The 15,293-nt window shown below is 44.6% G+C and overlaps 1 protein-coding gene across 1 annotated transcript in view; it reads right to left on the bottom strand.

Moving 5' to 3' along the window:
• Nucleotides 1-12,325, bottom strand: part of CUL5 (cullin 5) — a 28,313-nt gene extending 15,988 nt beyond the window's left edge. Inside the window, exons 1-4 of the mRNA XM_042867133.1 lie at nt 12,218-12,325; nt 6,225-6,334; nt 3,763-3,862; nt 2,327-2,503 (exon numbers count right to left, since the gene is read on the bottom strand). Coding sequence (XP_042723067.1) covers nt 2,327-2,503; nt 3,763-3,862; nt 6,225-6,334; nt 12,218-12,241 — 411 coding nt within the window. The 5' untranslated portion in view covers nt 12,242-12,325. The remainder of the gene's footprint in view (nt 1-2,326; nt 2,504-3,762; nt 3,863-6,224; nt 6,335-12,217) is intronic.
• Nucleotides 12,326-15,293: the final 2,968 nt, after the last annotated feature.

Below are 15,293 nucleotides of genomic sequence, written 5' to 3'. Positions count from 1 at the left end.
CAACTACAACTCAACATGGCACTTACATAAAGGAAAAAAAAAAGATGTTTTTGGATTGCATTTCTCCAACATGAAAGTTCAACATGCAAGCAAAGTATATTCATCACGTATCTTCAAACATGGCAATAACTACTCTGAATGCTCTTTAAGCACACCAATGATCAGTCTGCACTGACAGTGGAAAGGAGGTTTGAATTGTGAAATATACAGATTTAAACTCTGCTTCACAGTTGTGAACAAGCTTACAGAAAATGAGATTAGGAAGACTTGATACTGCTATAAGGCAAAGTGAATGGTAAGATTACATGGTCCTCCATTCCTGCTTTGTACCTTTTAGATTTTAACACAGCAAGGCAGATATCCTTTTCAGAGAGTTAAGGTGGCCTTTCTTTATTCTAAATTCTCTATTTTCTTAATTTCAGCTAAACTTGCATTTCAATCTGTATTGCTTAAAACATTGCAATGCTTTAAAAACAAAGCTGTATTTGATTATGCTTCCTCAATTACTTTTTCATTATCTTAACATCATTAATACACATGTTATAGTTGCACTGTATGATCACAGAATGGGTTTACAAGAGCTGAAATGAGTAACAAACAGAGAAGAAAACAGGGAGAATGTCAACCAACGTCAAAGGCACAGCTTTGTCATGGTCAAGCTGTTTTTAGACATCATGGATAGAAAATAATTTGATGGAGATATTTGAAGCAAAATATGCAGATTGTTCTGAGTACATAAAGAACTTTCCAAGAATGGGAAAAGTTTTCAAAGGTGCTTTGTAGAAACTTATGGGAAATGATGCCAGGTAATTGCTTTCAGCAGTAAGTACGAAATAAGATAGTTTGGAGACTGGGTTTTGATGACTGAATCATGACACGGACTTAACTGAACTGCATGTGAGAGACAGACATCAGTTTCACTCCTGAACAGTATCTGAACTGGTAGTCACCAGTATTTTATTATTTGCCCTGCCCCACCTCGCCTTTTCTTTCATTTCTTAGTCTCCTGCCATACAGCAGAGTTCAAGTCTGCCACATCTTGGAGAGCCTACTGAGACCACGTGCTTTTTCTAACAAACACTCAAAACAAAAAAGGTAACTTGAGGTGGTGATTTCTCTCTGTTGCTGTTCCTGCTTCTTTTCCTTCTAAAGCAGGTTACATGTCACAACAAGTGGTTGGGAAAAAAAAGTCACCCCAGGTAGCCCATTTGAGCTCATTTATTCTTCCTGTCCATATCAGGAAAGTTAAAATGATCTTCAATACCAAAAGACTGTTAACAAAACTGCATTTCGCTATCTATACTTTCTGTGATGGAAGAAGATAACAAATGACATTAAACTGAAGAACTTACCCCTCTACAACTGATACGCTTTGTTTTTTCTGGTAGTAAAAGATAAAAGCAACTTCAAGGACATTTATTTATGGGACTCAGAACACTAAGAGCTCTGCACTCAAAACCCCTACACATTCCTTACCATTCTGATTTGGAGCCAGAGAATGGTTTGTTTTGGAACCGACCAAAAAGACAACCTAGTTCCTCCTGTGGGCAAGGACACTTTCCACCAGACCAGGCTGCTAAGAGTGCCATCCACCCGGCCTCCACCACCTCCAGGGATGGGGCATCTACTGCTCTCTAGGCAGCCTGTGCTTCCCAATATGAAATCTAAATCTCCCCTCTTTTAGTTTCAAGCCAATACGCCTCGACTGATCACCACATTCCCTGACCTCTTCGACATGAAACGGTGTATGAAATAAGATTTTGCCTGTACAAAACTTTTACTGATGTGACTGACAGCCTGTAGGAAATACAGGAGACTTTGAGATCAACAGCTGTATTTAACTTGAGATGACAGTGTTCATCTATAAAAGACAGAGATGCACCCCAGTTAAGATCCTGCCCTAGGGAAATAAACTAGGGGTAGAAACTACGCACTTGTGTAAATGGAGGTGAGTATACTATATAACATATGCAAGTATATAAAGAGTAGGGGTGAGTTTACAATTGCCCCTCCACTGGGATTTAAATTAAAAAACAAACAAACAATTTATTACATTAAAAAATTAATAAATCTATCAAACAAAAACTTTAATAACCCTAATAAGCTGTTTTAATCACTTGAACAAAGCCAAAGCAAAACAAGAGTTAAGTTGCCACAGAGATGAAAATGAAAGTTTCACACTTGTTTTGACCCTCACACTCGAAGCAAAGCGATACATCACGTAACACCCTTGGTGCAATTTCATCTTCAGTACAGAGCACCTTTCCTAGCCTTACCCAAGGCAGAACAGAGCGTGCAGCAGAACTCTTGAACACCTATCACTTACCTTTCGGACAATACTGTCTTCTACATTAGATTTCTTGTTGCTGCCCTGTTTGCCCATTAAAGTGATCTCTAACTGACAAAATGGCTTGGGCAAAATATCACACTGTGTGAAGAACTTGCGCCACTCCACTATGTATGCTTTTAGCAAAGCTGTATCATCTTGATGACTCAGCACTCTCTGGAGGCGGGGAAAGAAGAGGAGGTAATTTATAAACAGACAAACAAAGGTACATTGACTTTGCTTATACTGAAAATACAAAACAAAAGTTACAGCAGAATGTCTACATACGTAAGTGCCAATTAGTTCAGAGCAGTGGTTATCAACCCGTGGCACATGGACCTTCTCTAAACAGTAAAAGGTGACAGCAGTGAAGCTGTCAGTACGTTCCCAACCGAATCACTTTCTGTTAAGCCATTTGCGAGCCAAAAAACTTAAAACCTTTGGCCCTATTGGCCTGTATTAGCACAACTACACCGACAGAAGGGCACCAACCTGTAAGAATTGTGTTATATTATGCAGAGCAGTAAAGTTTAATTTAATGCATTTACAAGGCTCTCATTAGGCCCAGACAGCTAGTTAACTTGTATATTTTAGTAATGCCTGGGAGCACAGTACAATGCCTATCACAAGGCCTAAAGCAATGCCTCTAAAACAACAGCTCACACAGACCATACTGAAGGCCCAGCTCAGCACAGCATTTATGCATGTGTGCTAGCAAGCTGAAGGGACTGAAATAAAAGAAATCAATATGTATATAAGGCTTCAAGCATAAGAAATTGCTTTCCTTTGAACAAAGCTGCTGTGGTGCAAATCTCTTCACTAAAGAAAGATTTTAAAGACATTTTTCTTCTCCCCAAACCTTTATAATGTAATTTACAAAAGTAGTAATTATAAAATTAAGAAAAAAAATCTTGCTGCATCTTTTGCTACACATTTTAAAAACAGAAGCTTCCCTTGAATCTACTGATGACTTCGATTATTTGTGGGGAGTCCATAAAACTAGACAGCAAATCTTGCTGAGCCAACAGAACAGATGTTTCTAATGTGCCATACATTGGATGTATTTTAAAGCCATTGATGAATACATCAGCACACCACTGAAGCCAGACAAAAAGTATTTTCCAGGCAGTAATTTCTTATAGTAAATTTTGCCTCAAGAAATGTTCAAGTGGAAGAAAATTCCATAAGTACTGCTGGACAAACAAAAATAGTGCTTTAAAAAAAACAACACTGCCTACAATGAAACAATGAGCCACAGCAAGCGCTTAAGGCTGTCTTCTGTTTTTCAAGAGAAGTTCACATAGTAATTACAATCTCTGGAATATCACAGCATTTCAGGCAAAAAAGAAATGCATTTAGATCCAAAGAAAGTCAGAACTGTTGGGTAATTTTTTTCTAATAATACGAATAGAAGTCATGAAATATTAAGAACTTACTGCTTGTGCTTGCTTAATAAAATCAAGGATGTCTTCCTTCAGAGCCTGATGGATTTTTGCTGGACCTTTGTCATCCCACAGGCAAACTGCATGCACGTCTCTAGAAAACAATTTATTCACCTTTTAGTAACCATCACTCAAACCTTAATTCTCTGATGTACGAGGCAGAAGCAGTCATAATTTTAGCATATATAAGAAGAAAAAAAATATGCATTTTGTTTATCACTTAAAAAAAAAAAAATAAGTGGTTAGACTGCACAACACAAACAGGAAAATGTGTTTGGAGAAGAAACTGAAGCTTTAAGAAAGCACAGGAAGCAGTAACAGCAACCTGCCTAGGAAAGGATTGTGCTGAAGATTTAAAAAACACGTAGAAGTCAATTCTGCTTCCACCGCCTATCCAGTAATCCCACTGCATTAAGGACAACTTTTTAAAGCTTTTCTTTGACAAAGATGGAAATTACGTGCCAACAGAAGCACTGCTACTCAGCCCGCAGTCATTCTACATACTCTTAAGATGCAGCGTCCACTCAGAGTTCCACGATCCACGCACTACAACATCCTTCCACTGCAAAGGAAACCAACCTTGCTTTTGAGAGATTTGAGATCAGGTAATTTCAATATTTAACTGGTTTAATAAGATCACAAACATTTCATGACAGTGGAAGCACGTTAAAGTGCAGCTCAACTGCAGAAAAGCTCCCAAGTAGCATCACAAAGCAAAATGCTGCTGATCAATTTCAATCAACATTCAAACACATTCCCGTTCTTCCTAGCTGACAGTTCAGCAAGCGTAACTTAACTTCTATTTCCTTTTTATATTAAAGACCAAAAAAGGCAAGTTACACTCCTCAACTATAGCATCATATATAATGTGGCCTACCAAGCTTTTTTAAACTCGTTACCTCCCTCTGTATTTTCTTCCTCCTTTCAGTAACAAGGCCAAGCCTTTGCAGGTAAGAAACTACATAATCTACAGGATGGCTTTGTTCCTATTAATTCAACACAGCTATTCCAATACAAAAGCAACTTTATTAGTTTAACTGAAAAGACAAAATGTCTGAAACTGAAAACACAAAATGCACGATAAAAAGCTCCTTTTACACAGAACAAGAGTGCTGGCCAAGAATTTACAAAGGTCTAGCTAACCTGTGGGACTTACATAGATTTCACAGACAAAAAGTGTTAATGAACTTAGAATGCCATCAGTTCATAACCAAAGTAAAAAGCAGTGCTGGAAGATCATACACAAAGGTCAGGCAGAAGACACATCTTCCATACTTTTCTTAAAAAGCTTAACAAAATCACTGTCCAAAAATAGAAACCTAGAAGAGCAGGCTCTTTTCCTTCAATATACTTATTTCTGCCATAAAGGCACTTAAGTATGATCCAACAATTCAGCAAACCAGCAAAATAATAAAGGAAAAAATTCAATACTCATGTAGAATTACTGACCTAATTATTAAAAAAAATGAAAGCAATGATTCAGGACTGAATTTGTAATTTAACTACGCCATGTTTCTGGCAACTCCTATGGCTGTGACATCATGAGATATTAAAACTCATTGCATGATAAACTACCTTTCTGTTTGGTTGGCAGAAAAGCATGACAGGTGCAGTAAGATGGCTCTAAGAAGAATCACTGCACTGTTCTTACTGAAAAGAGCAATAAAGATGCAGTCTGGAAGACAAATCATTTCAAATTAAATAAAATTTAATGAGTGATTTTAAAAAGCAGAAGAAAGTGCAGCACTAAGCAACTGAAGCATTTGAGGGAAAACAACTCCATGTTGAGACCAAGACAATTTTAAATAAACTTTTGATATGTAGGTTATAACTCACTTCCTTACTATGCTGACAAAGGTGACATGATGTATTTTAAGAAAAAAAAAAAAAAAATCAGCAACAGGAAGTAAATTCAGGATTTTTGGAAGGAGGAAAATGCAATGATGTTTTTACCTCGAGAGAGCAATCTGCTTCCCTCGGATTTTTAGAAAGTACAACGATGCAAACAATGTCTGAAAAATGCTATATGTGCTATTCAATTACTCAAATTATACCAGTTTATCTGCATTATCCTTTTACTTCAGGAGCATTTTTAAGTTACTTTAGAAGAAAAGCATTTGAATCGGAATAACGAACTGCCCTCGAGAACCTACTGCCCAAGCAGCAAACAACAATGTCTCTCTAACAAAATCTTTGTGAGCAGGTGGAAGGCTTATTTACTACTGTTGGCTGAAGGCAAATTTCTGCTGTTCTTCCTCCACCTTATCTGCAAAGATCTGAATCTCAATAAAACAGTACTTCTGTACATTTATTCTGAAGTAGGCACACCTAATAAAGTGTAAGCTAGCACTTCCGTCCCGTGTGCTCCCATGCCATGGGCACGGTCTGACTTCTCTATCAGCAGAACCACAAATACCCCTACTGCAGAGAAGGATGCAGAATGCTGAAGTACTTACGAGAACAGATCAAACCACTGCTGTTTCGTGACAGACTCCTGACGAAGAAGTTTCAGAACGATAGGGCGCATGAAATCCCATTTGTCTTCAAATTGCAGAGAACCTTTATTCTAAAAGGAAGAAAGTAATGTGCCGTTAGTAAAATAAATTATTATAGGAATTACCTTTAAGAACTGCAGTTTCCATTGTTAGCACAAAACTACCTTCCTGTCAGAGCTATCTCAGGCAACCTGGCGTTTGAGCAACAACCCCTCAGCTGAACAAAGCTTTTTGCAGTAACTATTATTTCCAAAAGCAGCAGAAGCAGCTAACCAGCTTCTGCCTTAACGCACCGCACCAGTTACAACACAACACGTTCTGGAAAATGTCCTTCACCTGTGAGAGCAGTTATACATGGACAACGAGTGCCACTCAGCCGCACCGCTGCAGCCAAGATACACAACAACAGCCACGAGGCACAGCTGCAAACCTGGCTGGAATAAATGACTGCAACCAACGCAGCAGCGAGGAACCAGGAGTACCTGTGGGTGCTGCCACGTATCTTCTTCTCTAGTGGGCATCTGGTACAAACAGCACAGAGAAGAGGGAAGCAGAGGAATGTAGGAGCTGCTGTATCACAGCCCCCTCCTATGGCTTAACTGCCCCAGGCAATTAGCCAACATTACAGATGGTGCAATTAAGAATAATTCATGCCAAAAAAATCTAATCCCAGGTGAATTTTTTCAAACTTGCTATATCATTGAAGAGGAAAGCTAACGAATCCAAGAGCTCCCATCTCATTCTGACTGTCCCAAAAAACCTCACTCACTGTAGTATACAGGCAGACTGCCATTACTGGAAAAACAGAACAAAACCACTTTAAGAGAGAAACGAGTTTCACTGCACACACTGTAAACTTATTTGCCTACTGCTCCACATCTTAAAAAGAAAATTTGCAATTAAAAAAATGAGTTGGTTGGGAGCTGTGACAGGAGACTGTTGGTTATCTCCACTGCTAAGTTTGCTTTTGAACAGGTCATTCATTGTCTTGGCTAGTCATACTACGTGTGACACAATTCACTTCAAACACAGCACATAATACAGTCCAACTATTTGAAATTCTGACAAGCACGCTGTTCTCCACTAGCAGCCCTTCAGAGAAATAAGCACAAGCAGCATGCTACATTCTTGAAGTCATCTCCTTCTGAATAACATGTACATGGAAATTTAAAAATACATTTGTTGTTTAATATTCAGAATAAGCACAGTTCAGAACCTGTATCCCCTGCAGCTCCCATGCCTCGGCTTTACGTGATAGAAGTGCAGCAGGCACCACAGTAACTCTAGCAGCACCATCTCGCCACTGCAATGGCTTCAGAACAAGAGTCTCAAGCAAGCAGCCCCTGTCCAAGTTCAGAAACCTTTCAACACGTAAGAAAATACTGTACACTGCTTGTGAAATTCAGAGAGACGGTTTTGCCCACTGGTATCTTCTCCTGTAAAAAAAAAATAACTTGAGTGCCTCATCTTTGAACACCCAAGAACAGAACACACGCTGCCCCAGATAGGCCTGTCTTTACAATTACTTCCCAAACTTTGATGGCTTTCTCTCATCTTCCCTATTCCTCAGAAAGCGATTAGCTTCTTCCTGCAGACATTTCTGTTCCCAGTCCCCCTTTGCGGGTTAAAAAACTTGAAAGACGAGCTGCTGTAGAGTTACAAGTTCCAGAAAAGGCATTATCAAATGAGTAAAACCAGCTTCCTCCAAAGTTCCCCTTTGGAGCAAAGCTTCAGATCCCATATGTTTTCTGCTAGAGGTAAAAAGCCTGTGCTGCATTTCAGCCCTGAACACAGCAGAAGACAAAAGAATAAAAATGAATGCTATACCTTTGCCAGCGTTTCACTATAAAACATGGATGAAGAAAACCTTTGTTTCCATGAAGCAGTATCTGTGACATTTATACCCCAACTTCCCAGCACACACTAAGAATCACAGAATGGTTTGGGTTGGAAGGGACCTCAGGGACCACACAGTTCCAAGCCCTGCACAGGCAGGGACACTTCCTTCTACACCAGGCTGCTCACAGCCCCATCCAGCCCAGCCTGGAGCCACAGCTCCAAGGGAAGGTAAGCAGGAAGGCAAGCGGCACCTCTAACTAAAAGTTACACCACACACACTTCTCTGAAAGCACAAATGAGGACTGATGGCCATACCCTGGCTCCATGACCACTCCTGGAGTTTAAAATTTAATGCGTTTCAAAAGTCACTTCGCTACATGTACTCAGGGAGATTTGAAGCTCCATTTTAACACAACTTCACTTGAAAAGTATACAATGTCACTACTATATTGAAATACGTACTACAGCTTCACTCTTCCTATTCCTCTCTTCACTGAATAAACACTTACATGCAACATTTCACAATGGCAGGCAAAAAATTTTCCAGACTGTTGGTAGATATTACATAGAATTAGTAAAATAACACAAATAATGCAAACAGAGCAGGTGCACCAACAGCTCTCCTCACTTGGGTCCTACTGCATAACACATATCTCCTCTCCATAACTGCAAGCAAGGTGAAGAGAAGCACAGCAGGAGGAGGCACGGAGTACAGAGTGAGAGTCTAAATAAACACCAGGAGCCAGCCTGGGGATGGGGAGAGCGAGGCTCCCAGGCCAGGCAGGTCCCAGCAGCCTCCGGCAGCCTCCATGCTGCTGTCCCTCTGTACTTTGAAACATTCACTCGGCCACCCAGTGCTTTTTACTGTGTACACTCACTAGTTTAGGCCACACAGAATTGCAGTTCTGATCTCCATCAGATGCACTGCACAGTACTGTGAAAAAGCAGCATCCTCCATCACTGAGCACACTTCAGTACGTCTGTGCTTTTACTACTGAGCTGTTTTCAGACACTGTATTAAGGCTAATTCAAAAGGGATGAGGTAAGACAGATGAGGTCCTAGCCTACAATAAGCAGGAGAATTCCCATTCTGATTGCTCTCTGCTTCTTGCAGCTCTATGTATCAGTGAGATGATCATAGCAAAGTCACTACACAAAGCAGAAAGACAGCCGTGGGGAAAGCTCTGCTGCCTAACTGAGTGGAATGCAGCATTCACCACAAGCTGCTCTAATTGGAAATAGGCAGGATAAACTAAACATATCTGGAGATATTTTCTTTACATTGAATAACTAGAAAACTGCAGAAATGCTTCCATTTTTAAGCGCAGAGCAATAAGACCCACAAAACACAGCTGAAACAAACAAAAGGTAGATCATGGTTCTTACTTAAGTCTACAGCAAACCTGCTATTTGCTTTGCTGCTTCCCCCCTAACACCAGGCTCACACTGCAATTCAACTTGCTTGCCCCAACTTCTGCATTTGCTGCCACCTCCAGCAGCTCCAATAAGGCCTACAGAAGCATGGAGACCAGCTCACGTGGCTACAGCTACAGGTTTCCTCTGCACTGTGATAAGCTGAGCCGCTTTGTGTTCCAGGAGCTGCAGAGAAACCCGTGTGCCTTCACATCACAAATCGTCACTGCAAAGCCAACAGCGGACACTCCAACACATGCCCTGAGAAATTAATTTACCTTTCGCAATTATGAAAGCTGCACCAGCACAGCTGAAGTAATGCCCTGTGAAGTGAAGAGAGGCTATCAGGCATTGATTCAGCCAGGATTCATTAGTAGAATGAGAAAGGAGTATTTCACTTCATTTTCTCAAGTATGCAGAAGGTTGAGACAAGATGGGGAAAAACAGAAAACTCTCAGTTCCTGTTTATCCTAGCGAAACTGAGACCCACCTAAACCTGACATGGGTCTGATTACTGTTAGGGCTTTGTTGTTTTGCTTTTAATGCCAAAAAATCTTGTATGTTTTTACTATGCAGAGGACAGTGCTTTCTTCTGAATTGCATTTCATCAGCATAAGGCACTGTCAATCGGCAAAAACCTGCAATCAACAGCTCGCTGCAATGGGAGCACACTGAGCATCACAGCTGGGGAACAAAAGCCCTTATCTAGTCACAATTATCTTATTGGTTTAGTGTGTCATTATGAATAAAGCCAAATCACTGTATGACCTTCTCTTTCACGAGGTAGCGGTCATAGTTCATTGTCTTTAGAAAACTCCCTGATTAGTAAGATGTATGGCTTAGAAAATACTGCCAGGTGCTCTAAACACCTATGTAGCATTTTTCCAGAAACACACTGTGCACGTGTATCTTTCTGTCCATTTAAAATGCTAATGATTTAAAGGCCAACTGCAGAGATGCCACTACACCAACAAAACGGCTTCAGATCAGTGAAAGCCATCTCACAAAAGCAAGGCCTTTGACTTTATTTGCTCTTACTGTACGCTTATCCTTTCAAAACGGCTGAAGAGGAATGCTGACAGATCTCACAGGCCTGTTTCTTCTAGCTACAATACGCTATACAGCCATGTCTTGTCAGAGCACACGTTGGCCTTTCCTGAGATCCTCAGAAGTACTGCAAAGCAGTGGACTAAAGCAATAACAAGCAGAACTGCCTGAGCTTTGTCCAAGCTCTAAAACAATGCTCTCCTAAAGAAATCCCATTTTGTCTCTATAGCTGCGAGTGGGACACGAAGCTTTTCTCCAGCAGACCTGAATTCTTCCATTTGAGATTTTTAGTTCAGTCTTATCAGCTTTAATACCTAGATAACCAGTTATGGGGCGGGGGGCTGAGGGGGATGCAGGAGGGGGAGAAAAGGTAATTGAACAAGGGAGGGAAGATTTAGGTTGGATGTGAGGGGGAAGTTCTTTACAGAGAGAGAGTGGTGAGGTGCTGGAACAGGCTGCCCAGACAGGTTGTGAATGCCCCGTCCCTGGAGGTGTTCAAGGCCAGGTTGGATGGGGCCCTGGGAGCCTGCTCTAGTATTAAACGGGAAGGGTGGTGGCCCTGCCTGTGGGCAGGGGGGTTGAAGATTCATGGTCCTTGAGGTCCCTTCCAAAGCTGGCCATTCTGTGAATGAAGATTCATTTTAACTACATGTCAATTTCAATAGCTTTTTATATATATGAGCATGTGTGTATGCTTGTGTGCTTATTTTTAGAAGTGAAACCTTTTTTGGACACGAGGAAGACATGAGGTTATTGATTATTTCTTTTTCCTTCTCATGGAGTGTCTCAGAACAGCTTCAGGGCAAACCCATACACGCAGCATAGGTCTGGTAGCTGAAATGCACGTAGCACCTCTTCAGAACCATATTGAAGTATAACACACAGAACTGGCCACACGTATACGTCCATTTTATACCGCTACCTGATACAAGTAACCAAACCTGGCAGCCTTCTGAAGGCCTCATACCCCCATCAGGCCGGCGTCCCAAAGCACACCAGGAGCAGCTGTGCGGGGCAGGCCGGCTCCGGGCACGCTGGCACAGCCCTGGAGGCCACACAGGGCCGAGTCCCCGCGCACACCGCACACTCAGGAGGCGCAGCCCCTGGCCGGGCCACGGCCCGTCACAGCCACAACTTCTGCGCAAACTTGGCTCTCTTCGGGGTGACTGACATCTGCCACCAAACACCAGGAAGGAGCCTGCGAACATCTGAGCCCACAGCAGAGCCGATTAAAGGCCTCGAGGAGTTTTTCCTTCGCAGCAAAGTGCGGTTAGCAAAAAAGAAAACGCCAGAACGCGCCGACAACCCGACCGCCGACACCTGCTCGCGGCGAAGGCGTTCCCCAACTCTTTGTTCAACTCACAACTCTTTTCCCGCACCGCGGGGTTCCCCGAAATAAACAAAGGCCCGACCCCGTCCGGCAGCGCGGAGCGGGGTCCCCGCGCGGCTGTGTGAGACGTGAGCGGGAGGCCACGGCCGGCCGGGCCGCACGCCGAGCCTGCAGCCGTACAGCCGAGGCCGGGCCCGGGCCGCCCCCTCGCCCGGGGCGCAGCGCCGCGGCCTGCCCGTGCCGCCTCCCGCAGGCCCGGCCGGTGCGGGGCGGCCCCGGAGCCCGGCCCCGGCCGCCTCACCCCGCGCGCGGGCCCCGCTCTCACCTTTAAGAGATTAGACGTCGCCATGATCTCCCCCCGCGGGGCCTCCCCGCCGACGGCGGCTCCTCTCCCCGGGCTGGACTCGGCTCGGCTCTCCCCCGGCTGCCGCCGCTTTACATGGCCGCGGGCCGCCCGCCCGCCCGGCCCGACCCGCGGCGGCGGCGGCGGCGGCAGCAGTAGCAGCGGCCGCGGCTCCGGGTTCCCCTGCCCGGCGGCGAGACCGGCACCGTGCTCGGGGCGCTCGGCGGCGCGACCGGCTGGCTCCTCCGCACGCAGCCGCCCCTCAGAGCCTCATGGCGGCGTCCGCCCAGGAGGCGCTCGGCAGCAGCCCCGGCTCCATGGAAGGGGCCGGCCCACATGATGCGGCGCCGCCGAGCCGGCCCCGCCGCCGAGCGCGGAGGGAGGCCCGGGCGGGAGCTCCGCCTGCAGCGCCCCCTGGCGGCCACCGCCGCCCCCCTCGAGCGCAGCCCGACCTGAAGGCGCTCGGCGGGGGTGGTCGCCTTTCTTCGTGAACGCTTTTGACTTCACGGTTTTTCTGTTCGATAAGATAAGTGTGGTTTTAGGCACCTTCTGGGTGGGGTTTTTCAGCGTGTGGCTATAGGAGGCATCATTTTAGTTTTCTGTTTAAAAAGGTATCCTTCATCCAAAACGTGTCTTAAAGAAAGCATTTCAATTTTCCTCTGGCCTTGGGTTTCCTGTCGTCTCAGCCCTGCCACCAGCACACCATGTGCAGCAGCACCCACCCACCGTGCACAGAAGCGGGTGCTTGGATGGTTGTAGCCCCGCTGAGCCAAAGTGCGGCTGATGTTGTTCCTCTCCACTTAGCAGAAGTTGGAAAGAGAACTGAAGAAGTTTGAGTTGACCTACAATGACGTCAACAAGGCCAAGTGTGAAGTGCTGCACCTGGATTGGGGACATCCCAGTTAGTAGTACAGATTGGGAAAGTACTCATTGACAGCAGCTCTGTGGAGGACTTGGGGATCCCAGTGAACAAAAAGCTGCACATGATCCAGCAGTGTGTGCTCACAGCCCAGAAGGCCACCAGCATCCTGGGCTGCATCAGCAGAGGGTTGGCAGCAGGAGAGGGGGGGGGGGACTGTCATTCTCTATTCTGTCCTTGTGAGGCCCCATCTGGAATATTAATCCTGGGCCTTGGAGGACTTGGTACAGGAAAGATGTGGACCTGATGGATCGGGTCCAGAGGAGAGCCACAGAGATGAGCAGAGGGCTGGAGCACCTCTCCTGTGAAGCAAAGTTGAGGGATTTGGGTTTGTTTAGCTTGGAGAAGAGAAGGCTCCAGGGAGACCTCATTGCGGCCTTCCAGTACTTGAAGGGAGCTCATATGTGGGAGGAAGACTGACTTTTCGCATGGGAGGATAGCAATAGAATAAGAGGGAATGGCTTTAAACTAAAAAAAGGAGAGATTTAGGTTAACTGTCAGAAGAAATTCTTTACTCAGAGTGTGGTGAGGCACTGACACAGGCTGACCAGAGAGCTGCGGATGCCTCATCCCTGCAGGTGCTCAGTGCCAGGTTGGATGGGACCATGGGCAGCCTCAGCTGCTGGGCGGCAACCAGCCCATGGTGGGGGGTTGAACTGGATGGGCTTGAAGGTTTCTTCTAACCCAAACCATTCTGAGCATGTTCCAGTGTTTGACCACCCTCACAGTGGTCTTTTTTTCCTATTGCCCTGTCTGAACCTCCCCTGGTTGCAGCTCTGTGCTCTCAGAAGCAGAGCCCTACACCTCCCTCTGCTTCCCCAGCTCAGGGGGCTGCAGGGAGCATTCAGATCACCACTTGGCCTCCTCTTCTCCAGACTGGACACCTGAATGTCCTCAGCCTCTCCTCGCAGAACATGCCTCCAGCCCTGTTACCTGTTGTGTTACCCCCCTCTGGATGCATTCAAGCACCTTAACATCCTTTTCATATTGTGGAATTCAGTATCACACACAGTACTCAGGGTAAGGCAACACCAACACTAAATACAGCAGAAGAATCACCTCTTCTGACCAGCTGGCCATGTTATGTTTAATGACCCCCAAAAGGTGGTTTGCCCCTTAGCTGTCAGGGCACACTGCTGGCTTGTGCTGAGCTGCTGTCACCAGCACCCCCAGGTCCCTTCTGGCTGAGCTGCTCCCCAGCCACTCTGCTCCAGTCTGCCAGTGTCCAGTGTTATCCATCCTGGGTGCAGAAGCAGCATTTTCCTTTGTTGAACTTTGTGCCATTGCTGATTATCCAACGGCCCCAGCCTACCCAAATCCTTCTATAAGGCCTCTTGTCCCTCCTCCATTCCTTCATTTCTATCATTTTTTTCCTCAGCTACCAGGAGAAACACTGATGACTTTCTAATTGTCTATCTGGAAGGGCAGTGGCATAATGAGAGGCTCACAGCCACCACTGGGGTCAGTACACAGGGCAAGAAGTGCCCTAGATACAGCCTTAGGCATCAAGCACTGGGCCTCTCTCCTGCCTTCTAACAACTACAGCTCTGTTCTCTAAGGGGTCTACCTCTCATGGGGAAATGGGGAGGATAGTGCTTTTGAGCCTTTTCTGGGGCATACAGTGGAGGATATGATTTGAAGATAAATTTGTACTGTAAGGCATAGAGACCCTAAGGCGTTACCTCTATAGAAAAGCTATAAGAAAGCATTCAACAAATCTGTGCTCTCTGAAAATTTAGGTAATGTTGACTAAATAAGGCCCGCAGCCTTATTAAATTAATAAATAGTCTAATTAAGGCCTTCTCTTAACTGAGAAGTAACACAGAGGTACTGGAAAGTTTCTCATTTGACAAAATGTCCAGTTTCAGAATGTTTCAATTAGTCTTTAATTTTTTGTTCTTTGCTGTTATATAGAATAAATGTAACTTTCATTAAAGTATATATGCAGTATTCATTGTATATATAAAGCATGCAGTTATGCAATTGTATGTATCGTATACAATGAGATAATACAGATGGAAGTGTATTACACACTGTCCCTTGTGTACATATTCCACAGCAGTGCTGATATTATGAGGTCTCTGGCAAGATCAGTAGAATGTGTGCATTGTATGTGTGCGTCAGCCACAGCATGAGTGC

Source organism: Lagopus leucura, unplaced genomic scaffold (genome assembly GCF_019238085.1).
Source record: "Lagopus leucura isolate 7727_CA_CO unplaced genomic scaffold, USGS_WTPT01 Super-Scaffold_100001, whole genome shotgun sequence".
Taxonomy (NCBI): domain Eukaryota; kingdom Metazoa; phylum Chordata; class Aves; order Galliformes; family Phasianidae; genus Lagopus; species Lagopus leucura.
This window is presented reverse-complemented; position numbering and strand designations above follow the sequence as displayed.